The 25,663-nt window shown below is 36.9% G+C and overlaps 1 protein-coding gene across 2 annotated transcripts in view; it reads left to right on the forward strand.

The window, feature by feature from the left end:
- The window catches only part of LOC145693652 (protein O-mannosyl-transferase TMTC4-like), a 66,743-nt gene that overhangs the window by 12,342 nt on the left and 28,738 nt on the right, over positions 1–25,663 (forward strand). For both annotated transcript variants that reach the window (XM_081769866.1, XM_081769867.1), the window contains exons 2-10: positions 529–716; positions 2,265–2,496; positions 6,745–6,928; positions 10,857–11,033; positions 14,378–14,680; positions 17,656–17,858; positions 20,069–20,243; positions 22,726–22,934; positions 23,703–23,810. In XM_081769866.1, coding sequence (XP_081625992.1) covers positions 587–716; positions 2,265–2,496; positions 6,745–6,928; positions 10,857–11,033; positions 14,378–14,680; positions 17,656–17,858; positions 20,069–20,243; positions 22,726–22,934; positions 23,703–23,810 — 1,721 coding nt within the window. In that variant the 5' untranslated portion in view covers positions 529–586. The remainder of the gene's footprint in view (positions 1–528; positions 717–2,264; positions 2,497–6,744; positions 6,929–10,856; positions 11,034–14,377; positions 14,681–17,655; positions 17,859–20,068; positions 20,244–22,725; positions 22,935–23,702; positions 23,811–25,663) is intronic.

A 25,663-nucleotide genomic window follows, 5' to 3' on the forward strand; every position in this document is an offset into this window, starting at 1 on the left:
ACAAAAAGATTGAATAACTGAAGAATACTGTAACTGCATATGAGTAATACGTTGAAATCTTTTGTAAGAAGAAGTATGGAGGTTCTGGGATTTTTTTCTTTATTTTTAACTTGATAATGCTTCTTTTGCTGATATATTATAACAAGGGAAACACACTGGGCGAACCGAACTCAAAAGCTTACCGGCGTGCAAAACTTTGGAACACAGCCTCTGTTCTCGAGCTGAGCCTGTCACTAGCCGAACTCGGGCACCAAATCTAGTGATCTTAATTGCTTAGACGATGGACTACTTGCTCGCCAAATTTCGTTCAGATCCCGTGAGTAGTTACCGAGGAATAAAGTTAGACTACCAATATGAGCAGAGCCGAGCTGCCCCTGGTCGAACTCGGCCACCAAATATAGCTATCTCTATTTCTAAATTAGACGGAGTAAATAGAAGAGTATGTTTTCCAAAATTAATAATTGAGTTAAATAATTAAAATAAAATAGTGACAGTTAGTAAATTGATGATGCCTTCTCTTTGGAATAGGACGTTGAATCATGGGTACTTCGTGTGCTGGAAGATTACAGATTCATGTTGGTAAAATATGAACATAAAGCTGAAGAATTCGAGTAGCGGTACTACAAATGGTGTTAATGGTACATACCTCCATAGTTGTCATCCCTGTAGAGTGAAGAAACGCAAGGAACCATGGGATGCTGTTCTTCCATTCCCAAGTAAGTCACTTGTTAATAAAGATATTAGACTTTACTAATAGGATTAGGGGCTATTCAATTGCATGCGTTTTGAAATCAAAGTACACTTTCGTTGCTTCAGTTAATACAAATAAAATGAACGGAGCATCTAATCGCTTTCTTTATGGCTGTTTTATGGATTTTTTGTGTTTAAAATAGGAAATTAAAGGTATATGCAACGTCATGTAAGATACAGGGCTACTACAAATGATCTCCCTGATTTCGTCCTCGTCTTACACTAAAAGTGTAAGCCATAGAGTATTGAAACATGCAACATGTAAGGAAAAATTCACCAAGTTTCCTTTCAGATATCGTGAGAAGCGTTAGTACACTAGTTTCACCGCTAGGCGCTCGTAAACATTAAGCGCCAAAGAGGAGGTCGTGTGCGAAGCCCCAGCAAATCGGACAGTATGGAAGGTGCTGCGGATATCACACTTGGCAGCTAATCATGACGATGTGAAGAACTGGACCAAAACATCTGTATGTAATGTTGATCAAGATATGCTCAAACGTGTGTGTGGATGGATGCGCGGATGTCGGACTACCGTGTGACTAAAGCAGGGCATATCTAGCACTTGTAACAATTATAGTTAAAACTTGATGCGTTTTTCTTTTCATGCTATATGTTTCAGTAACACACTTAACACATGATGCAAACGAAATCAGGGACGTCATTTGTAATAGCCCTATTTTTTGCGTAGAGCATATTTTACATCTATCTGAAAAAAAAAAAAAAAAAAAAAAAAAAAAGAAATTGTCGTAGAAGGAATTTATAATATCATATTAACAGAATAGTGCAAGAAGAGATTCTAACAAGTGAGATGGGTTTGCGGGAATTGTCCATTTCTACTGAGTAACGTGTCAGGGAACACCGAAACAATACAGTTATTAGTGCACATTAAATATTAGACGCAGTAAATATATGAAATTAGAACGGGTAAATCAGGTAACCAAATACAGAAGTGGTAACACATGAAACCCTTTATACATGGTCCAATTAAAACCAGATTCACTTCACAGTATGCGCATCTGTAGAGGGCGTGTTGATCGTAATTTAAATTTCCAAACACTGGCCAGCATAGAGGGCAGATTGATCGTAGTGTTTGTAGAGAGGATACTACTATTAGTTTGAAGGTCGTTGGATAACATTGAATCGCAGTCTGAATAAAGGAAAGATGTATGTGAGTTATATTTGACTCATGAGACCCCAGCTTAAAACTAGTGTGGGTTAAATTCAACTCATATGGCAGTCAGTGTGTTAAGTAATCTAATTTAATTATTCTTCAATGACATAAACATGTACTTTTTAGGTTTCTCTGCTCTGTTCAAGGAATAGAAGTTAATGTGGATGTCAAAGAGTTTTAATGTCAACGTACGTTTTTAAAGAGCCTCGCAGGACTAGAAGCCGAGATGATCGTCTAAGACAGTCCAATTTACGCATTATGGTAGTAGCAATTTATAATTTTTATATTACTGAATTACGTATAAAAATACGTACAAGTAATATATTACATTGTGTGTTATTTTCAGAATTTCCGGAGCTTGCATCAATTTTCCTGATTGGTGGTGCAGCAACATTGTGCTATTACAACTCAATCGATGGAGATTTTGTGTTTGATGACTCGGAAGCAGTTGTGAACAACGATGATCTTAAACCTGAGACTCCCATCTGGAATTTACTTCAAAATGATTTCTGGGGAACCCGATTGGTTCATAATGCCAGTCACAAATCCTACCGTCCTCTTACAGTGCTCTCTTTTAGGTAAGATTGTTTCCTATTCTGAATTATTATTCTGTTATTTTGCTTTCAATAAAAATATGAGAATACTTTTCATATTCATGAGAAGTAAAAATTGTGGTTTCACGTACGATGTTGCTAATTTGGTGTAGCTGTGAACTGAGGAATAAGATCATCACTTCAGTGTATACTGAAAATTACCATTCCTTTCCATAGTACGTGAAAGTAAATTAATACAAGAATTTAGGACATTTTTTATTTAACTTTTTAACTCGTTTCAGTTATTCTGTATCCTACATTTCTAGCTCTAAGGGTCCTGAGATGTTCCTCTAGCAGACGAAAATTCGAACTGCTGTTGTGGGCCACATACCTTGATGTTCTTGGAATTCGGTTCTGTCTTAAATCTGTAGAATTCCATAATGACAATCAGATGTAGACTAAGGAAACATAAGATTTCTTGGTCTGGTTTTGAATCTGTCAGATTTAAGAACTGGTTTAATAAGTAAAATGATAAATATTTAAACGTGAAAACACTATTTACAGTCTTCAACAAAGACCTAGTCTTCGAGGTGGCTCACTGATAGAGCATTCACCTCTGATGTGTGGGTCCCTGGTACGATCCCAGCTTGCGCCAAGTGGACTTTGTGGTAGGCAAATACCGTGTGCGTGGGTTTTCTTGGTTTTCTCCCGTTTCCTTCCACTTAAATCATTTCACAATTGCATTTATTTCTCATAATCACCGTGTCCTGTAGCCTAGCCAGCATAACGTAAGACGTAAAACTGAAAGATTTCATTTCAAAGTAGGGTTTGCCGAAGTGGGCCCAGCCCGAAAAAACCCGATGGGTTTTTTCGGGTTGGACCCATCTGAAAAAACCCACTTTAAAACCCACCTGGGTTTTTGACCTATTTGTTAGTATATTATTGATACAACTAAGGTGATCACATTGTAAGTGATTTTTATCAGATTTCAGACTTTCCTTGGGCGAATTAGAGGCTTTCACGTTAAGGTATACAACAACATTCAACATAAGACCTTTATAAAGTTCTGAATGCACTAAATAAATTTTTAAAAAATTACCTTAGCTTGAGATAGTCATAGAACAAATTAATGTGTGGATTATGCTTATAGCCTATTTGAAGTAAAATAAGCAATTCTGTACTTTAGAAAATATTTTCCGTGAATAGTATGCTCGTCGACTTGGGGACACCGAGGGACATTATCATTCATACGTTTGACAGGTTTAAGGTCATAGGTGCCGGTACTAATAGTACATATATAAATACATTAGTAAAACTATTAGTATTATTTCTTACCTTTGATGTAAAACACAAGGTTCTTCAACTAAAATTTGGTTTTCCAACAATAACAGTTTAGTTCAGTCATTTGTTGCTACTCCTCAAGTAAGCATTCTGTAGAATCAACACCAGCAATAGCGTAAAAATTCTTGTCAAATTTAAGAAGCTTAATGCTCGGGGCTTCGAAGACTACGTAACGCTTACTATTTCAAGTGCTGAGTTCAAATTTCTGTACTAGTGGAAGTTTTGATGTACACGCTGTGAAAGAAGTGCTCGGGAAATTCCCGAATTAAACGCAGAAGGATCAGAAATGAGTATTTCAACAATAAAACTATTTATTTTACGCTTAAGCCTGCCATATGTCCCGTAAAAAACGAGTGTGTCCCGTTTTTGGGCCCGTGTCCCGTGTCCCCGTAAATTTAGTCGGGACACGGAAATGTCACATATTTTAACTCCGTTCTATCAATATCAGCTTATTCGAAAAGTGAAAAACAAAAAAATCTGACATTGGCTGGGAATCCTCTAATTAGTGTATGAACAGTACGCTGTTGCATGTAACGGTTTCGAGGAAGTTATAACACCACCCTGTTCGACTTGACAGCGGGCTAAATTTGCAATGCTACTTTTTCCATTGCACTTGATGGAAACTCGGATACTCTCCGGAACATTAATTAAAAAAAAAAAAAAAAAAAATGGCTTTGAGTGTTTCTACATTTACAAACACAGTGAAGATGACTGACCTTTTCTCCAGCAACACATTAGATAAGTAAGGCTAGGGGCACAGAATTGTGCTTTGGTCCAGGTCCTAGAAAAATGTAAACCTGGTCCTGACAATTACACACGACACAAGGAGAAAAATCAGCTTTTCATCAGATTAAACTGACGAACGTAATTTTGACAGATACAGCCATGTAAATAAATATTGCTAAACGCGCGAAAAATATTGAAAGTAGATTGTACCACTGATTTAAATAATTTGCATATTGTTTTCCTGTAAAGCATTTCTATAGCACATCTTTAGTCTATACAATTCATTGCAGGATACGAAATGAGAAAAGCAGCTGCTGCTTAGTGAACTTTCGCCAATTATATTCTTGAAAAAAAAAAATTAAAATTAAATAAATGAAATCTTTTACTTTTAGTCTCACGGTTATACCTGCTATGCTCAACGTGATGGTGATGATGAGAAGTGAATGAAATGACAGAATGAAGAAAGTGGGAGGAAACGTGAGAATCTCGAGAAAACCCACGCAAAGGTGTTTGTCCACCACAAAGCTCACTTGGCGCGAGCTAGGATTGAACTAGGAACCCCATGCACTAGAGGTGAACGCTCTACCACTGAGCCACCGCGGCCTATTATACTTTTGTTCATAACCAGACTACAGTTCATTGCATTGTGTTGGAAAGTTGAGGAAGCGGGGGGGGGGGGGGATCTGAGGTGTCCCGTATTCTCATGGAGAAAATATGGCAGGTTTATTTACGCTGGAAGATGTTAATTTTATATAAGACATTTTAAAACATGTATTTATTTCATACAACATGAATTGTATCTTTGTTTTAAATTAATAGACCCCTTTTGGTACTCATATTTGGCGAACGTCAGTCAGGCTTCTGGATGACTTGATCTACATTTGTTCGTTGTCTGCCGAGCTCCTTCATGGCTATGCGGTTAGTGTACGCGTCTTCAGCGTGGGACCCGGGTTTGCTTCCCGGAGGGAGCTCATATGGTTTGGATTCCACGTTAATCAGTAGATCCCGTCTCATATAGCCTCGCTGCTGAAAGGGATGTTAAACACAAAATCAACTCAACTCGTTTGTCTGCCTCTACCACATACACTACTGAGTACAACTTTTGGCCTTTAAGTTAAAATTTTCAGAATACAAGCACGAGACACTAAATTTCCTGTAGAGATTATGGCGGCATACCAACGGAAAATTTCAAAATGGCGGATTTTTTTTTTTTTTTTCAAAACAGCGAGTATCCACGCTACGAAGCGCAATTTTCAGTTTTTTAAGTTGAAGTTTTGACGGTGAAAGCTCGAGATCTGCCAAATCTGCTGTATAGATTTTCTCGGCGATCGAATGTAAAATTTCAAATTGGCGGCCATTTATTTCAAAACAGCAGTAAGTAGAAAATTGTTGCAAGTTTTGACAATGACAATCTTGAAATATAAATCACATTTTATAATTTTTACCCCAAAGACATTGAAATATTTCGAAAAAACCCGATTAAACCCGAAAATACCCGAAAAAACCCATATGGGCCCAGGTGGGTTGGGCTTTTTCAAAAAAGCCCGGGTTTTTTCAAACCCTGTTTCAAAGACAGTCTGGGGATATCAAAATGGGGGACTTTCTTGAAAACTGAAAATAGTGCTTTTAAGTTTAAATATTATTTTTGTTCGTGAAATCACCTCTTAAATCCTACAGATTCAAGACCAAACCACGAAATCTTCTACTCTTTAATCTACCTCTTACATTTTGTAGATTCAGTATAGAATCGCACTCTAAAAAGAACATTACTATATATGATCCACAAAAGCAGTTCCAATTTTGTTTCTAGAAAAAATCAGCCCAGAGGAACACCTCAGGACCATTAGAGGCTCAAATATATTATACAGAATAAATAAAACAGACTAAAAAACTGTCTTAAAATGCGTACAATCAGTAATGAATATCTTAATCCTGGAGGTAGTAGGAGATATGATAATGTGAAGTCTTTAACATTTTAAGTACACATGCGAAAATTTAATACTATCCTAAATGTGTTAGTGCATATTCTATATAGTTGTACAGTCAAAAACAATATTAAGTATAGGTTGGAGCTATAATTTTTTGTACGTCCAACCTATACTTAATATTGTTTCTGTGGGTTAAGAAGTGCATGTGAAATAAACACGTTTTAATTTGAAAAAATAATATCTTTCCATATTTTCTAGTGAAAATTTCGTGTTCATTTATTTATGATTTATTTTTCAGGTGGAATTATTGGTTAAGTGGTGGATTGAAGCCATGGGGATTTCATCTGACGAATATTGTCCTTCATGCGCTTGTGTCCGTTCTCTCTGTTCCTGTGTTCAATTTTTTATTCGGTGGCAACTGTCCGCAGGCTGCCGTTCTTAGTGGGCTTTTGTTTGCTATACATCCGATCCACTCAGAAGCGGTAGGTTATTCTTCAGAATTCTTTTTCAGCATTTAAACAGTAGGATTGTGTTATCAAGTACATCAGTAAGTCGTTATTTGAATTTCCGTCTGTTGCGATTTTACATATTTTAGTATCATAAAATCGATATATATATATATATATATAATAGGGCACTGTGTGAGAACCTCTCCTAAGTCAATATACCAAGTGGTGTCAACCAACAACAACACGTGTGATAAGTGATGATAATTGTTAGAGTACTGTCCATACCGCCTGTAAATGCTATTGCTGTTTTACTTGTATCCATCGACGTTGTTGATATGTACCCGTCCATACTGTGGGAACTTACACGAATAGTACACAACCTAGGATATTACTAAATGGTGCATCTGCCTATGAAACTCATTTTTTATTACATTTGCGTAAGGTCTGTTTAACAACCAATGTATTTCAATTGGAAAATCATTACTTTTCCCAGAATGATGGTCTCGCCATGGGCAACACACTATTCCCAATACTGTCCAACACTGCTTTAATTCAGATAGAAACGTCTATTTTACAAAAGGATGCATTTAAATATAGAAGATATTACCGTTATGCCGATGACATTTTACTATTTATGATGGAACTTCGCTTTTACAGATATTTGAACAGTTCAATAATCAGCATCGTAGGCTGAACTTTATCTTTGAGCGTGAATCAGGTAACTGTCTTCCTTTTTTAGATTTACCCTATTGCACTTTACCCTATCGAATAAAGGTATATCGAAAACCCACTGCAGGCACTACTTACATACATCAACAGTCAGCCCATCCACCACTATACAAGGCCAATATTTGAAAGAATTTCTTTCACGTAGGGCATTACTAATTTGTGATCGTACAAATGATCTCAATAATGAAATACAGTTTTTATATCAAATAGGGAAAAAAAAGGTATAAGTTACGTGCCTTACAAAAGTGGTTTGATGAGACACGTAGATCGGTGCAAGCCTCTAAAAGAGTTATTCCCAAAGAAGCAAAAGCTTGAATAAGAATTCCTTACTTTCCACAATTATCGACAAAAGTTCAACGTATTCTTGCAAAGCATAACATATCGGCTTGCAATATCTCCCCGAAAAGTTTAGAAAAACATCTTGCTGGCTTTAAAAGTTACTTTGTCGATCCACTAAATAGGTCAGGTATTTATCGTGCTCAATTAAACGTGAGTCTTCGTATATAGGTCAAACCAAACGCAGTATTAACACGCGAATTAAAGAACACATTAGCCAATCAAAAAAGTCACAACAAGAGGGTATTTCGAGATTGTCACTTTACCTAAAACAACATACACACAATTAAAGCTGGTTAATGTGATAGATTTAAAAAAAAAAAAAAAAAAAAGAGGGGGGATTAAAGGATCATTTTTATTCATAAATATAAACCAGCCTTAAATCTAGATTTTGGCAACATTGATAAAATCTGGTTACTTACCTTTGATGTATATTTTGGCTCTGGCAACAATGACATAATGTAGACACCGCGCTTTCTTCCAGTTAGCTCTTCCTTTCGCTCACTGCTCTGTTTGTGGTTTTTAGTACCCATCTCTCACATTATATTTTCCTTTTTCCATGCCATATTTCTCTAATCCATTTTTATCCATGTTACCTTACCATTGAACACGGAACTAGCTTATTGTTTCGATACGTTTATAGAGAATATTTAGTTTTCGCATGGAAGGATATATTGGCAAGTAACAATTTTTTTGTTAATTACGCAAAATATCTTCGTCATAAATATTCTGCTATCGCTGCAGATAACTTTTCGCTAAAGTTGAGTTTCCTCCATGCGCCAAGGTTCCTTACAAATCTATTGGTTTTGTCGTAAGAATAGGTATTTCTAATACACTGTGTTTCAAAAAGAATCATCCAATTTCAAACAATCGTAAATATACAGCTTTTTGTTCAGTTTAAACCAATAATAAACCGTCGAAACGAAGGAATTCTCAAGTTTCGCGCGGTTGCCAGTAGGTTGCAGTAGCACTCTTCCTCCACCGGTCACTTCAGTGTTTGTCAGGATGGTTGCTGGACAGCAGAAACCGTTTTGTGTTCTGCGTTTCGCGAACTGTGAGTCCGTAACAACTGTTTAAGGTCAATTTGATTGACAATACCCAAATGTTGCAATTCTTACCGCTCAGAGCATGAGATCCAGAAATGATTACAAGAGTTTGTAACGAATTTGACTACCGTATGGTCATATGCATGCATCCCAAGGGAAACACATTGAGCACCTATAGTTTGGTTTGTAAGGAGGCTTAATGACTAGTTGTGTAATATAATATTAATCTGAACTGTCTATGTTCTGTACTATGAATACTATTTGCATTTTAAATCGGATAATTTTTTTATGAGATACCCTGGTATTATCGATCAGTTATAGTCTTCTTTGTTCTTTTACCCTTCGTTGTTCTTCCATCATTCTTCAGAATGTTCCTCAGAATGTGTAACCATTTATCCAGTGTCTTCATATATATATATATATATGCTTTCTTTTTAATTTATTCATTCATGCAGTCATTGAATTTTCCTGATTAAGGCTGCCATCTTTAACCCATTAGATTAAAAATGAACTAGCTAGAACTGAAGGACTACAGAAGATGATTGACAAAATAGTTAACATTGGGAAGCTATATGGAATCAACATCGAAAAATCGAAAGTCATGAGAGTATCCCGTGGAAACGCGCCCTCATGGGTCACAGTAGAACAAAGAGAATTTGAAGAGATTGATAATTTCAAGTATCTTGGAGGTATTTTGAGAAGAGACGCTTACTGCACTAAAGAGATCAGGTCAAGAATTGCCATAGCCAAAGAAGATTCAACAAAGAAATATCACTCTTAACTAGCAGGCTTAATATTTGAATAAAGAAGAAATTAGTTAAGTGCTATATGGAGTATTGAATTATATAGTTCAGAGACGGGCGTTACGGAAGTTAAAGAAAAAATATTTAGAGAGCTTCGAAATGTGGTGTTGGAGGAAGATGGAGAAGATAAAATGGACAGAGAGAGTAACAATCGAAGGTGTATAGGAGAGAAGATGACGCTTTTAGCCAGCATTTTTCGTAGGAAGGCCAATTGGATTGGACACATCTTGCAAAGAAACGGTCTTCATACCGCCATAGAAGGAAAGCGAGGAATGGGAAAAAGAACACAACCGCTCGATGGTTTGAAAAATAGAAGAAGATATTGGGAGTTAAAAGAGGAAGTTGAAGATTGAGAAACGTGGCAGACACATTTCCAGGCCCAAGCCTTAAATGAAAAGAAAGAAGAAAAAAAAAACTCATTTTCAGAACCTGCCAAAAGGCAGAATAATAATAATAATAATAAAGTTTTCCTGTTCATTTTGTCTTCTTTCTCCTCTTCAATATCATGAAATTGTACATTGCCTGGTCTCAGTCGTTTCCTATAATAATATGATAATAAATAAATCCCTAACTGAACAACTGTGCTGTTCCATCCTTTCCCTTTTCTTCTCTAACATCAAATTGATTGTTGCAAAGTCTTGGTGCTTGTTTAGAATTTGTCTTTCTCATCACATTCATAAACTTAACACAACCCTAATTCATTTCTAGCGAAAAGACTTGGAAAAAGGTGGCAGCCCGTATCGTAAATTCTGCAAAATAAATAGGACAGTTGAAAAGGTAAGGTTTTGCTAATTTTACGAAGAATGTATCCTCTGACAATATTACAACGTGTAACTAATTTACTTCTTCCATCTTAATTACCTATATATTCGTACCTCTTTTGTCGTTTCTTTTCTGTTACATTCAGATATTTTTTCTGCCTTCATATCCACTTTTTCCGAAGTTTGTGTGTTTTAATCTGTTTTGCTTTGTAATTCCAAGAACTATGTCATTCAAAACGTACTTTTACATCGCACTATATTAACGTGATTATTATTTTATTTTCAGGTTGCTGGAATTGTAGGGCGAGCAGACTTGTTGTGTGCATTATTTTTCTTTTTATCGTTCCTTGTTTACTGCCATGCTGTTCACCAACAGGATCTTAGTGGAATTTTCCTTCTTGTTCTTAGTATGTTGCTGTGTGCTGTCTCTATGTTCTGCAAGGAACAAGGAATTACTGTTATTGTAAGTATCCTTTTTCTATCATCATAACCCTTCACGTGTATTGAACTGTAATCTTCTTTCTATCTAACAGTTGTTTTTTCTCTCTCTCTCTCTCTTCTTTTCGGAAACTGCGTTTACACTAGTGCAGGGGGTCTGAATCGACGGTAGTTGCAGATCAGAGTTTGACCACCAATTTTCAGCTGTTTCGCATGAATAGAGCCAAATGTAAATTCCCAAACTAAAATATTTGGTCGCCACTGGCGACCTGGCGACTAGAAATTTCACATCCTATACCAGTGTGTACCCTGCCGTGTGGAACGGAGAAAATTTTTGTTACTTGGCTTTGTGTTCTTTGGAAAATAGATGAAAATCCGAAGGAGTTACCTCTATCATATAATAAAATTTACATGCTAATAGAATAATAATTTTATTAAGGTTTAAAGGAGCTCAAAGGCATTATTCTCACATTGAACAAACAACAAATTAGGACCTCTTTATGGCGGTATGGCTGGCGCATATGCTTTTTGTATACGTAGTCTCAGATTTGATTCCGGACCGAGTACTCGCCTGAAGTACAAACTCGACTAGTAGTTCAAGTACAAACCCACTAGTGGTTCAAGTACAAACCCGACTAATGATTTAAGTACAAACTCTACTAGTGTTTCAAGTACAAACCCGACCAGTGGTTCAGATACAGACCTATCTAATGGTTCTAGTGCAAATCTGACTAATGGTTCGAGTACAAACCTGACTAGTGGTTCAAGAACAAACCTGACTAATGGTTCGAGTACAAACCTGACTAGGTTCAAGAACAAACCCGACTAATGGTTTAAGTACAGACTCGACTGTTGGTTCAAGTTCAAAACTGACTAATAGTTCAAGTACATACCCAACTAGTGGTTCAAGTACAAACCCGACCAGTGGTTCAACTACAAACTTGACTAGAGATTCAAAGACAAACCAGACAAGAGATTCAAGTACAAACCCAACTAGTGGTTCGAGTACAAATCTAACTAGTGGTTCAAGTACAAACCCGATTAATGATTCAAGTACAAACTCGACTGTTGGTTCAAGTTCAAACCCGGCTAGTGGTTCAAGTACAAACTCGACTAGTGGTTCGAGTATAAACTCGACTAGTGGTTCGCATCCCAATTTTAACAGTACATTCTCTCTTATATAACCTTGGTGCTGACGTGGGACGTTAAATGCCAATCAAACAACAACAAATTAACGTGAACAATTAACATCTTAAGAGTATGAAAAGGTGTTACTGGGTTGTAAATCTAACCCAGGACTCGAATTTGTCAATAATATCTAGTCTATTCCGAGACCAGCTGCACACGTTCACTCTTGAGGTCAATATTCAGTCGCACTTTAACACACTGAATTTTCATGGAATTCGTATCTCTGAAGAATATGTTGTAAGAGAAAATCAGGTGTTCTTTCAATTTCTGAATATATCTACGTGTCCTATAACTATCTTAAAGTTTGTAATTCGTTTCGTAAATTTGTTTGTGTCGTGTAGTTTTATTTCTTTAGTGCGATAATAATTTGTTTTGTGTTTTATATCAACCAGTAGGTATGTACGCATAAGTAGGTCAATTGAAATAGATTTATGATAAACATAAGTTGTCTGATTTTGATTCTGATGTACATTATTCCATGATAATACTACATATGTGTGCAAACCTTCTACGTTATTTTTCATGTGTATTTGCTGTTCGAAACTTGACGTCTATATTTGGAAAACCCGTGAATTCTAGAATCTATAAAATTACGGCAGGATGTTTGGAAGAATCTAATTAAACCTTACGTATAGCACGTTTTGCCGGGATTTTCCCTCATATTCTTCATACCCACATTTATATCTTTGTAGATGATGACCTTTTCGATGTAGCCGAAGATATCCGTTTTACAAGGTACAACAACTCCCATGCTTATTATATCATATATGCGGGGCCGGATTAAGGAGGGGGCTTAGGGGACTGTAGACCCAGTCCTCCAAGTGGACGAGGGCCTCCACTCTGATCAGTCATCATCATAAGATATAATATGACCAAAAATATGGAACAAATTTCTTCGTTTGTTACATCCACCGTATTAATAAATTTGCATAAATTAGTTTTGAAAAAAAAAAATAAAAAGATCGAATATAGTGCATAATCGTGATTTATATTTTCTCGGCGAATAAAAGTCTTCTGCAGTCTCATGTAATTATAGAATATCCAGTCCCAATGCGGCAGAAAAATTAAGTCACTGCGAAGATGCACAATAGGTTATGTTCCTTTTTTGTCAGCGAGTTCCGTCTTTTTATAAACTTTGTATATGTCGAATCGGGTAGAATTTTTGACTACAATAATGGATGGTTTACTTCAAACACATTTGTGCGCTGTGAGATACATTCATCCTCACCCCTTCTTTTGTTCGCTGCTTTCATCAACTGTCTGTTATTGATCGCGTGGTTAATGTCGTAGAACTTCGTGTATTCCCTTAACTTTCCTACTATACTTTCACAGAAATACGTATTAGGCGAAGTCAGCAGAGGCCACATAGTTTTTCTAACCCGGGGTTAATCTAGTCCTGCATATACGCACAGTCTTTTCAAAATGTCATAGCACTGAAAATACATTGGTGCATTCAACGAACGTTAAATTTTAAATGCAAAACCTACTCTTCTTATTTATTTACACAGCATAAAATGAAATGTTAAAATAAAATAAAATAAAATGACCACCACTTTCGTGTTAATTTAACATAAAGGACATCGCCTTCCGAACATATAAGAAATAATTGGTAACTGGCATTGAGAATTTATATTGGATTTTATTGTTTACTATGAGTGAAGCTTAACGCAGCATATTTGGCATTTATGCAAAGCAACGAATAACGTGCTATGTTTTCTGTAACTGGCACGAAGTTAATTTCGTAAGCCTTTGAATTGTCTTAACAACAGTTACATAAATAGCTGTGCTACCATCTACTGTTCGTATCTGTTATTCTTATGTGGTAGGACATAAGAACAACAGATAGCTGAACTGCTAATCAGTAACTTTTGTTAGACAATTTAAAGGCGTACAAAACTATTCCATGACAGATTATAGAAAACATAGTACGTTATTCGTTGCTTTGCATAAATGCCAAATATACTGCGTTAAGCTTTGCTCATAGCAAACAATAAAATACAATGCAAATCTCAATGCTAGTTACTAGTTATTTTTGATATGCTCGGAAGGTGATGCCCTTCATGTTAAATTTACACACAAGTAACACGCTAAAAGTGGTAGTCATTTTGTGTTATTTTAACACTTCATGTTTTGCTGTGTAGATTTAATATATAGTTTCATAGGATTTAAATTTCGTTCCAGGGCCTTTGTAGTGCATATGATATAATCATCGGCAACAAAGTTCATCCACTTCGACTGTATGAGACGGTAAAGAAGTTAGTAGCAGATGCCTTTTTCCGGAAATTTTTTCTTCTCCAATCAGAATCCGATGAGAACGACAACGATGTAAAACAGGAGCTCCAGCCATTGGTTGTGCGACATATTTTTTTGGTTGCCACTGGTGTTAGTTTGTTATTACTTAGATGGAGAATCATGGGATCCTCACCTCCTATTTTCCAGAAAGTTGATAACCCAGCCTCTTTTGCCGATAGTTTTATTACTAGGGTAAGGTTGGCATATTTTTACATTAAAATATTTTTGTTGTGAATGTAAATCATTTATCTGAATTTTAAGTGTAGTAATTGTTAAACATCGGAGGATGTAACCATGTTTTTGCCTTACCTGTCACTTCCTTTATTTCCACAGGGCTTGAAACACTGATTGAACTGATAAAATATACGAGGTGTATTCAAGAAAATCGAACCATGTTTTTTTTTTTTTTTTTTTACCGTGCAACCAATGAAGCGCAGGAGACTTTCTTCAGTGTAGCTGGGACACTCATGCGCAGTCGTGATTTTTTTTCTCCGCGCGCAGATAGTGTTAGTCGCTGGCAGTCGGCCAACGAAATGAAATCTTTAAGTTTTACGTCCCACGATTATGCCGGTTAGGCTAAAGGAGACGGTAATGATGAGAGATGAGTGAAATGTTGGAATGAAGAAAGTGGGAAGAAACGGGAGAACCCCGAGAAAACCCACGCACACGGTGTTTGTCCACCACAAAGTCCACACGGCGCGAGCTGGGGTCGAACCACGGACCCCAAGCACCGGAGGCGAACGCTTTACCACTGAGCCCCCGCAGTCGGCCAACGAGTGAAGACATGTAGTGAACGGTCGTCGGATTTCAGATTTTTGTAAAATGATAGAAATACTTGAGCAGCGATATTTTCTCAAATTTTGCCTAGATTAAAAGTTTGGCGATACCCAAGCGGAAACCATTCAATCGGATCGGTACATTCAATTTTAAACGAGAATTTGGGCATGAGGAGAGTGTTCGTGAAATTTGATTCAAGCTTTCATCGCCAAACACAACATTCCTGAGTGTTGTTAGGCTCCCTACTCACCTGACATGGCTCCGTGTGACTTGGTTATTTCCTAAACTGAAAATGCCACTAAAAGGAACCCGATTTGAGTCAAGAGAAGACATCATGCGGAATGCGACGGCATGGATGTTCACCATTCCAAAAAAAAGCGTTCCAGAAGCGTTTCCAACAAAGGCGGGAGCGCTGGGAGAAGTGTTTGTGTTACCAAGGAGACTACTTTGAAGGAGATTAGTGTTTCGGATTTCCAAATCAATAAATGTATGTTGGCCAACCAAAGGTTCGATATTTTTTGAACACACCTCATATATCAAAATATAACACAATACTATAATGGAAGTATATATGTGATCACGTAAGGATAGCACTTAAAAAAATTATTATAATCAAATTCATTGCCACTGAAGTGCTATATAGTAGTATGTGATTTAACCAAACATCTGCACAATTTAAGCTTAACAACATCCTGATGAAAGACAGTTGAGAATTTTGTCAGAAATATAGATGAGCATTGAAGGAAAATTGATCATCAAAAGAGCGCATCCAAGTTAATATTGTATTATATCGTAAAACACTGGACGTCATCCGAAAGTAATTTATTATTATTATTTATTTATTTATTTATAGTGTAGGAGTAAAATTAATTTCAGTTGAGGAAGGTTTTAATTACGAGTGACTGGCATAGGCAATTTAAACAGAAAGAAACTGTTCAGGGGCTGAGCCGGCAGTTTAATCCACCGCTTCTAATTAACTTAGCGAGATTATTTAGGTGTCTATCTCTTTAGGAAGGATGAAACTTACCAATGGTATGCATTTCGTCCACATCGGGTGTCCAGCAGCGGAAGGGAAGGGGGGCGAAAGTTGGATGCTTTTAGTTCCCCTCTCCCTCTGCATTTGCAGGAAGGAAGGAAGGAAACTCTCCCTCCAAAGGAGATACAAGCATAAAAACTAGTATCAATAAAGATAAATAAATATCCTAACTAATGATACCCTGTGTATGGCCATTCTTGTGCTCGACAAATAACAGTGTTGCCAACTTCGAGAAAATGTGTGCTTTCCAATTTTTTCATTTTTTTCTTCATTTACGGATTGGGTACAGGGGCACAAAAGTTGCCTCGTTGGAATCTGCGTCCCATAAGCTTTCCAACGAATTATGGCTTATATCTCTGTGACGATTAGGGGGGTCAGGGTAGAACAAAATATTTCGAGAAATACGTACAGGGTGATTCTCGCAGGAAACAGGTTTGGACTTTTTTTTCACTTTGTATTGATCTTTCGCCCTTCATTTTTTTATGTGATTGTACTCAATGTGTAGCATACACGTGAAAATATTTTTTTTTTCATTGTACGACAAGTAACAGTGTTGTCTTAGTCCCATAAGCTTCGAAATTTTTTTTTCTTTTCTTTAATTTTTTGAATTTTTTCTTCTTTCACGGGTTGCGCTCAGAGGTTACTTCGTTGGAATCTGTGTTCCATAAACTTTCCAACTAGGTATAGCTTATATCTCTGTGCCAATTAGGGGCGTTAGGGTAGACCAAAATATTTCGAAAAATATGTACAGGCTGATGCTCGTAGGTAACACGTTCGGAATTTTTTTCTCACTTGATATTGAACTTTCACCCTTCACTTTTTTTATATGATTGTACCCAATGTCTGGCGTACATGTAAAAATATTTTTTTCCCCGCGTAAACGAGTAAAAGTGTTGCCAGCTCACAAATTTCCAAACACAATTTTTTTTTTTTACAAAAAATTTCTTCTTGTACGGGTTTGGTACGGGGGGGGGGAGGGCACAAAGTTAGCTCATTGAAATCTGTGTTCCATAACCTTTACAACGAGGTATAGTTCATGTCTATGTGACAATTAGAAGGGGTACTAGGGCCGCCAAAGTAAAGGTCTACGATTTTCTTGAAGTCCCTATCTCTCCTGTATAAGTTATTAAAAGAGTGACCTGGGCATTTAAATACTTTGTGTAACTATTGAGAGTGAATGTGAACCTTCGATTTTCGTGATACATAGAGTTGATTAGCTAATGTATAATTGTTGTATTACACTCTGAATGAGTGCAGTTACGTAGTATGTTGTATTCACTATATAAATATATAAATAAACTCGAAAGGAAAAAATACTTTAGCTGAAGACACGTATTTGTATTATATTTCGTAGGTCCTGAGTTACAATTTCATCTATGCCATAAATGCCTGGCTCCTTGTATGTCCTGTGTGGCTGTGTTTTGACTGGTCCATGGGATGTGTGCCATTACTCGACTCAATAACAGATCTCCGAGGAATTGCTGTTCTAGTTTTCTGGATCACTGTACTAGTCTTGCTGTATAAAGGGTTTACGTGGAAAAACGATAGAAATAGAAGGTGAGTTTTATTTATTTTTCTCTTTTATTTGAAGAGAGATTAAACTACATTCCTTAGTGCGAAACCCGGAAGAGCTTAAGTAGAGGTAAAGTGCTTGAAGAAGTTTAACCTGAAAAAAAAAATACGTATGAGCAAGAAACACCTTGCATAACCTGTAAAAGTATAAGCTGAAAAGATAAAAGAAATAATTAGTAAATAATTTAAACAAGCATTACCAGGATCTATTTTTTCTTTTCTTTAAATAGTTATTTCCTCTGTGTGAATTTATTTCTTGATGTTATTTATACTTGTCTTTCCCACTAAAAAAGAAAGTTCTTTGAAAGGAAATCGGACTTCCAGATTTCCAATTTTTCGTTAGTTGTTAGTACTGGAAATCAACATCAGAACTGTTTTGGTCTATCTGAATTTCTCTCACCAGCTTGGTAAAATCATATTATTTTCTCTCTTCTTTCAAAACACTTGTTATATTTTAAAATTCTGCCACCACTAGGAAAACACTAAACACTTTTCATTATAGATTTCCCTTAAATTTCTTTCTTTCGTTGACAGCGTCCTTTTCTCTGCATACGTACTTCAATCTCGATTTTTAAATTTGCTGCCCTGGGTCCGACCTCCCGTATTTTCTGCTTCAGTACGAGCCTACATACAATATATAGCCTCCAGTGAAACACGTATATATTATGTCATACAATCAATTCAGCCAACAGATAGTACATATATGCATTAGGTTATTTTTCGACATAGTCTCCATGTCGGTTGACGCACTTGTAGCATCGTGGAATGCGTTTGAAGATTCCCTTCTGGTAGAAATCCTGTCCTTGCGTTAGGCCACGTTGTCATGAAGTGTTTCACCTCCTCGTCTGAAGCGAAGCGACGACCTTCTAGGTGCTCCCTTCAAGTGCGAAAACAGGTGAAAGTCGCTTGGAGCGAGGTCCGGGCTGTAGGGAGGGTGGCCAATGATGCTCCAGCGAAACTGTTTCAACAGTGGTCTTCTGCGCTGCATGCAGTAACGTTTTCTGTACCAGCTGCAAACTCGATACCATTTTGCGACGTGCTGACGAGACATTACAGTATCTCCGTAAATTTGTACAAGCGCCGCTGAATTTCAGGCGCGGTTACATGTTTGGTCCACAGAAATCGAATAACTGAGCTGAGCGAACTTCGCGAGACCAGTTTTCCAAATGGGTTGCCATTTTTATTTACCTACAAATAGCGCCGCAGGTGGCGGATGGCTGGAACTTTACATAGTTGCCAACTCCATGTATTAAAATTACCGTACACTCCTCATTTCTCTATAACAGACGAAACTCCAAAAATATCGGCCTTGTAGCTTTAGTTTCTGATCCTCCCTCGTATTTGCTATCGAGATGTGAAATCTCTGTTATGAATTATAACAACACTGTATTCCACAATATAAATATTGGTCTACATATATTTTCTGAAGTTGTATTTTTTGTGTTAGACTTCTTATTCGTGGTTTCGTGTTATTCCTGTGATATTCATCTTTCTTTCACATTTGTCTTGAATAATCATCCTACCCCTAACGATGTAAGTATTTAGCAGCAGAAAATACTCGAATTAAGAGAACTTTCAATGTAGCTCATGTAGAGAATTAGGGAAATCAGGAAAATCGCTCGTGAAATTACCGTTACATTGTCGCTGTAGCATTGTGAAAACAGTTTATCGAATTTTCAGAAACTTCGAAGACTATATGGTATATTAATGAAAGGAGGAAAGAATTATTTTTTTTTAAACACTAAATCCTCGGTAGGTGTGAATGCAATGATAATACAGAAAGGTGGTGGAATTCACACTTACAGAGAATTTGGTGTGTAGAAAAAATTCGGTTGTTTCCTTCCTTCATTAATATATAATCATATTATTACCGTCAAAGTTGTTCTGAAATTGGTTACTGAATTGCTCAAGCACAAGCCATATGTAGGTTGTGGTACAAGCCATCTGATGTAAGTAAAGAGCACCGACTTCAAGCGTGACAAGGAGTATGGGTTATCTGGGAAACGGACTGGATAGCATAGTGGTTAACGCATCGGCACGGCATGCACAAGATCCCAGTCTCGAGTCCAGGTTCAGTCATCCACTTTTTCACTCTTTGTATACTATACGTCATGTTCTAGTATTTTATTAATTTACTTTTATTTGTCAGTCTAATGCTTTTGTTAATCTATGTTCACCGTTTATTTTTTTTACAGAAGTCTTACCATGGCTTTGGCTTTACTTCTTGTGCCATTTCTGCCAGCCACGAACATCTTCTTCCGAGTTGGTTTTGTTATAGCAGAAAGAGTTCTATATCTTCCGTCTGCAGGATTCTGCATGCTCGTAGTACTTGGTGTAAGGCAGTTGGCAACATTATCCAGAACAAAACTGGTTAGTTATCCTCGTATTTTTGGGGGGGAGGGGGGGAAATGTGTTGAATTTTGTCAATAAAGTAAAATACACCTAAAATAAAGAGTAAAAATTACTCACCAATTTGTACGTTAATTTAATTACTTCGGTTCAATGACAGGGTTCCCACTTATTTCCCCGAGCACGAATTCCCTGACATTTGCAGGTTTCCCAGGTCACAATTTACAAATTTTCAGGTCTTTATACAGGGTGGAGCAGGTCTTTAACGCTTATTTTTTTAAATCGTTAGTACTCGGCGACGCGTAGGGGTATTGATTTTGAACGACCGTTGGCAGACAGCTCAGACAAGGCAGTTTCAATCGCTATTAGCGTAGAGCATTTCTGTACATTAACATAACCATCCCGTTGAAAATGGGCTTCATCACTCATAAATTCTGGGACATCTACATCTTCCTTAAGAATAGCGTCCATCACGCCACAAAATTATCTGCGCTACACAAAGTCCGTTTCACGTAGTTGCTGGACAATCATTATTTTGTACTGGTGAAATTTGAGATCATCATGTAAGATGCGATGAAGCGAACGACGTGACATACCCAGCATAGTGGATCGTTCGGGACTAGCAAAACTTGCCCTTTTCAATGTGTCTACGTTTTCCGGAGTTCCAATTGAACGGGGAAGACCAAGTGGTTTTTTTCTCATCACAGATCCAATACTTCTGAACGTTGCAACCCATCGGAGTATAGTGTATCGATCTGGGACTGTACCTCGACGTCCGACATTAAACTTTCGACTGACAAGACGATGAACCGTGACCACAGAATCATTGTTTCTAAAGAACTGCTCGACCGCGAACGAAGATGCTCTACGCTTCAACGCGTCATAGCAACTGAAACTGCATTGTCTGCACTGTCAGTCAACGGTCGCTTAAAGTCAATACCCGTACTCGTCATCGAGTATTAGCGGTTTAAGAAACATGCATTTCGACTGCTCCAACCTGTATAATGTAAAAAAGCAACTATATTTTTCCCAGTTCGGAGGTTCCCCATCTACAATATATATATGTTTATTTATTTATTAAGGGTCCTTTTAAAACTGTTAAATTAGTGGAACTCTGATGACAAAGGCAATCGCTTTTGTAACGTCAGATCAAATAAAATAAAACACAGATGGAATATAAAAAAATTTATTTAATTAATTATAAACATCTTCATGAAAATTAGGTGGGATACATAAAGAGCAGCTTTGCATCGCAGCAGAAGTCGGAGACTCGGGCTGATTCGCTGGTAGGTTGTACATTCTTCACTCTTTGTATAGCAACAAGTCTGTTGGTTTTCATTTGACTAAGCATTACACTAACATGTTGATTACTAAATATACTATAAAACATCGATTATTAAGATTTAGTAATAAATTCTTCGCAGCAGGTTGCTTTAGAAAAGGGTTCTTCGTAAGGTATTATCAGTGGCAGCGATTGGATGTTGAAAAGTAAGAGGGGAGGGGGGGAAAGATGGGCCAGACATGATTGGAATATTTGTATATCAGTATTAGTTTTCCTGGTTGCTTCTAACACTTTGTTTGACAAAAGATTATATAACTAATAGGTTACTATATTTTTCAGTTAAAATACCATATATCGTATTTCATATTTTATTAAGTAAATTAACAAGAGCAACGCAAGTAGGTTCTAACCCTTTGTACTCTTAAACAATGAAAGTGTAAGAAGAGATTTGATTCCTTGCTGATGAACATCTTAAAATTCTGTCTGGAAAATTGTGTGATGAAATTATGTAATAATAAATTTGCAAAACAAATAAATAGAAAGGATAATATTAATCATACCAATGAATAATGAGATTTGTTTTGTAGAAGTTATATTGAAACTGGGGATTAATGAACAACTTAATTTTTAAATCCACACACCCATTAAATGTATGTTATTACTCTTAGAAAATGAAAGACAGTAAATACTACAAACATATGCTACGACGTTTAAAGAAATACGTAATTGCAATATTAATTGCTTTGAATTGCAATTAAAATGCAATTCTGTAGCTTTCTTAACTTTGCGAGAAGACAAATAACCAATACGTACTCACGCAATGGCAAACATTATATGGCACCATTTTTTCTGTGAACCAGTAATACGTACTAAATGTTTACATTTCCAAATGAAAATATATATATTAAAGGGTCACTTCAAAAAAAGTGGGAGGAAACTGACTCCTCTTTCCCCCCTGGGTATTGTATATAAAATATCCTTATGGTACTTTCTAACGTAAAACTTACAGTATATCACGCTGGTAGTTTTTGTACGCAAAATATTGTTTACTGATAAATGTGCACTCGTGGTTACTTGTAGCATAATGCTAATCTCAAACATCATAAGAAAAAGTATTGTCCATGATTAATTTACAAAGCCTTTACTTTTTTGTTTGTTTGTTTAAATTATACGAATAATATGTATAGTACATAATACATGTGCCATTTATGTGTTTTTCAGCTGCTGCAAGTGGGATACATGTATTTGCTGTTGATACTAAGTGTACGAGCAATATTGAGAAGTTCTGAATGGAGAACAGAGAAAGTGTTGTTTAAAACGGGACTAGACGTTTGCCCTCTGAACGCAAAAGTACATTATAATATAGCCAAAAATGGAGGGGACAGCGGGAATCGTACCTTAGCAGTGGCAGAATATAGAGAGGCTTTAAGGTAAGAATACATCTTTATTTTTCCAGATTGTTAATCGCATCACGTAAAGATGGATCTTAATAAATTGAATGAAACAGAATATTATATTGGCCCTCTTTCCGGTTTGTGCGAAAAGTTAGAGCAAGCTTAAGTATGTCAGCCCTATATATCTAGGAAAATAAGCTGGAATTATGAGCTGTAGAACAAAAAAGAAAATTTCATTTTGTTGTATCTCCTATCAAATGTATCTCTATAGCAAACGTAAAGAAACTAGACTTAACATTTAACGTATTGAGGCAAATCGTATCACGTGCTCAGAGCTTGAACTCGCATTCTTTTCTTACTTATAAATTGATTATTGTTTTTCGGAAACGTGTACCAACCTCGAGAGAGTCTTGAACTTCCCATATTGACGTGAAAAAAGTGAATTTTGTAACGCTTCTGCAAGGCGGAACCACCACCACCACCACCACAACAACAACAACAACAACAACAACAACAACAACAACAACAACAAGTTGCGGGGTGGGAATAAAAACGAGGATTGGAGGTGACAGATCCAGCAGACGTCGATGTCAGTTCTGTCTTTCTTTCTTTTTTTTTTAACTTGCTTTTTTCTTCTCGAAAAGACCTAAACTACAATCACCAACCAACCTTTGAATTCTTTTCATCATATTATAATCCAGAGAAATAATTATAGTGGTTATTCCCGGTCGAAAATGATCCTATCTCAACTGTTTTGTTAATATTGTGTTCTTAAGTAATATTCGTGTATATTTCTTTCCGCAGACTGAATCCAGATTATGATCAAGCTATGAATAATCTGGCAAATATATTAAAAGACGAAGGAAATCTCAAAGAGGCCGAAGCACTCCTACGAAAGGCTGTATCATTAAGGTGAGGATTAATCTTTCAGTGAAACTAAGTTTCAAAAATTTTTTAGTGTGGATATATAGAAATGTGTTATAATTAAAATTTCACTGGATTTCAGTTATTATGTTACATTAAGTTAGTCCAATTGTATGAGGGGAGCACAGTGGTTCAGTGATATAGCACTAACCTCTGGTATAAACAGTACTTGGTTCGATTCCAGGACATGTGAGTTTATGGGTGGGTTTTATCTTGTGTGTGTATGTGTTTTCTCCCACGTCCTCATCCTACCATTTTTTCTTGATCATTCCTTTCATTAATTTTCATTAGCGTAAAGGGCGTAATCTGGAACTTTTTTTTTTGTTAAGTTTAACTCCAAGAGTTATGCCTCTTAGGGTAAGGGAGACGAATGTTTAATGAAAGTGAATGCCTGTGAAATTAACCCTTGTCCGAGCAAGATATTTTTGTAACGTAGACGAGCAACTGGGGCCTTACCAACTCTATTAACCTGACCAACTCGATATGTTCATGACTTTAACTTTGACTAAAGATAGAAGAATTCAGAATTTTATGCCATCGAAATATTTATGGTTATTGAGAAATTCGAAAAAAATATATGAAGCTACTGGGCCTGGGAGGCCCCGCTTGCCCGGATAAGGGTTAAGTTGTTAGTGCCCATCCACTGAGAATCGAACCCGGGACCACTTGCACCAATGGCACACACGCTAGCCACTGGACAGTGGAAAGAACTAAGGATGTTAAATTGAATATGTCATTTGGTATACAGGATGTTCTAAAACATTATCAAAAAACTTTGAAAACTATATAGACCAACCATGGGAGCACAAATGCCTCGTTTCGGAGTTACAGGTTCCGGAAAATTGGTCGGCGCTATATAAAAAGTTTTAAGCACATTGATACAAAATGGTTAGATATATTTCAATATATTAATAACATAAGTTACATGGATGAATTATAAACGAAAATTACAAATAATTATTCAAAATGACCTTCATTAGCTTGCACCACGGTCTTTGCCGCCACTTGTCAATTGCATTACGCAACACATCAACTGGAGAACCTGGAGCTGCCTTCCGAAAAGACAGCTTTAAACTTTCAATATTGGGATGTCTCTTCTTGTAAGCCATCTCTTAAAGCTTAGACCAGAATTTACAGTCTGAAAGGTTACGTCTTGACATGCAGAAGGCTAATTTGAAGTGAAAACGAAGTCCAGAACATTTGCCTCCAGCCATTGCTGGGTTGTCCGTGCCCTGTGTGCTGAAGCTGAGTCCTACTGGAAGCTCCATTTCTTTTCATGGAAGAGAGTGTTGGTGAGATTCTTGACTAGTCACTCAATCACTGTCTTCTGATACACTTTGGCTGACGTTTTGACCCCCTTTTTACAGAAAAGAAGTGTGGCATATATCCTGTCATTATGGGCATTGAAAGTCTCCTCAATACTGAAATCTTTTCATCAGTGAAAAGGATTCGGTTGTGCCCATTTGCTGCGTAACGCTTAAGTAAGCGTTTTGCTTTTAAGAGCCTCGGGCGCTTCATTTCATCTGTCAGAAGATGTCCTTTGCGTTGTTTGTAAACATGGAGTCCCAGGTCACTGCTTAACGTGCAAGACAGAGATTTTCAATATCTTTGGCTCACGAGCCATAACTGATTGTTTCCTAACTGCATTTCGTCGGACACGCGCCACCACTACTTTCACAAGTTCCGGTGTTCATACTGTGCGTGATCTTCCTTGCCGCGGGCGATTTTTCACAGTTACAGTCTCAACAAAGCGCTGTATAGTACGGTAAACTTTTTTTTTTTTAACTAATTTGCAGCTTCTGGAGAGTTTTAAAAATCTCCCTTGGTGATTTACCTACCTT

Source organism: Thermobia domestica, chromosome 8 (assembly GCF_964235325.1).
Source record: "Thermobia domestica chromosome 8, izTheDome1.hap1.1, whole genome shotgun sequence".
Classification (NCBI taxonomy): domain Eukaryota; kingdom Metazoa; phylum Arthropoda; class Insecta; order Zygentoma; family Lepismatidae; genus Thermobia; species Thermobia domestica.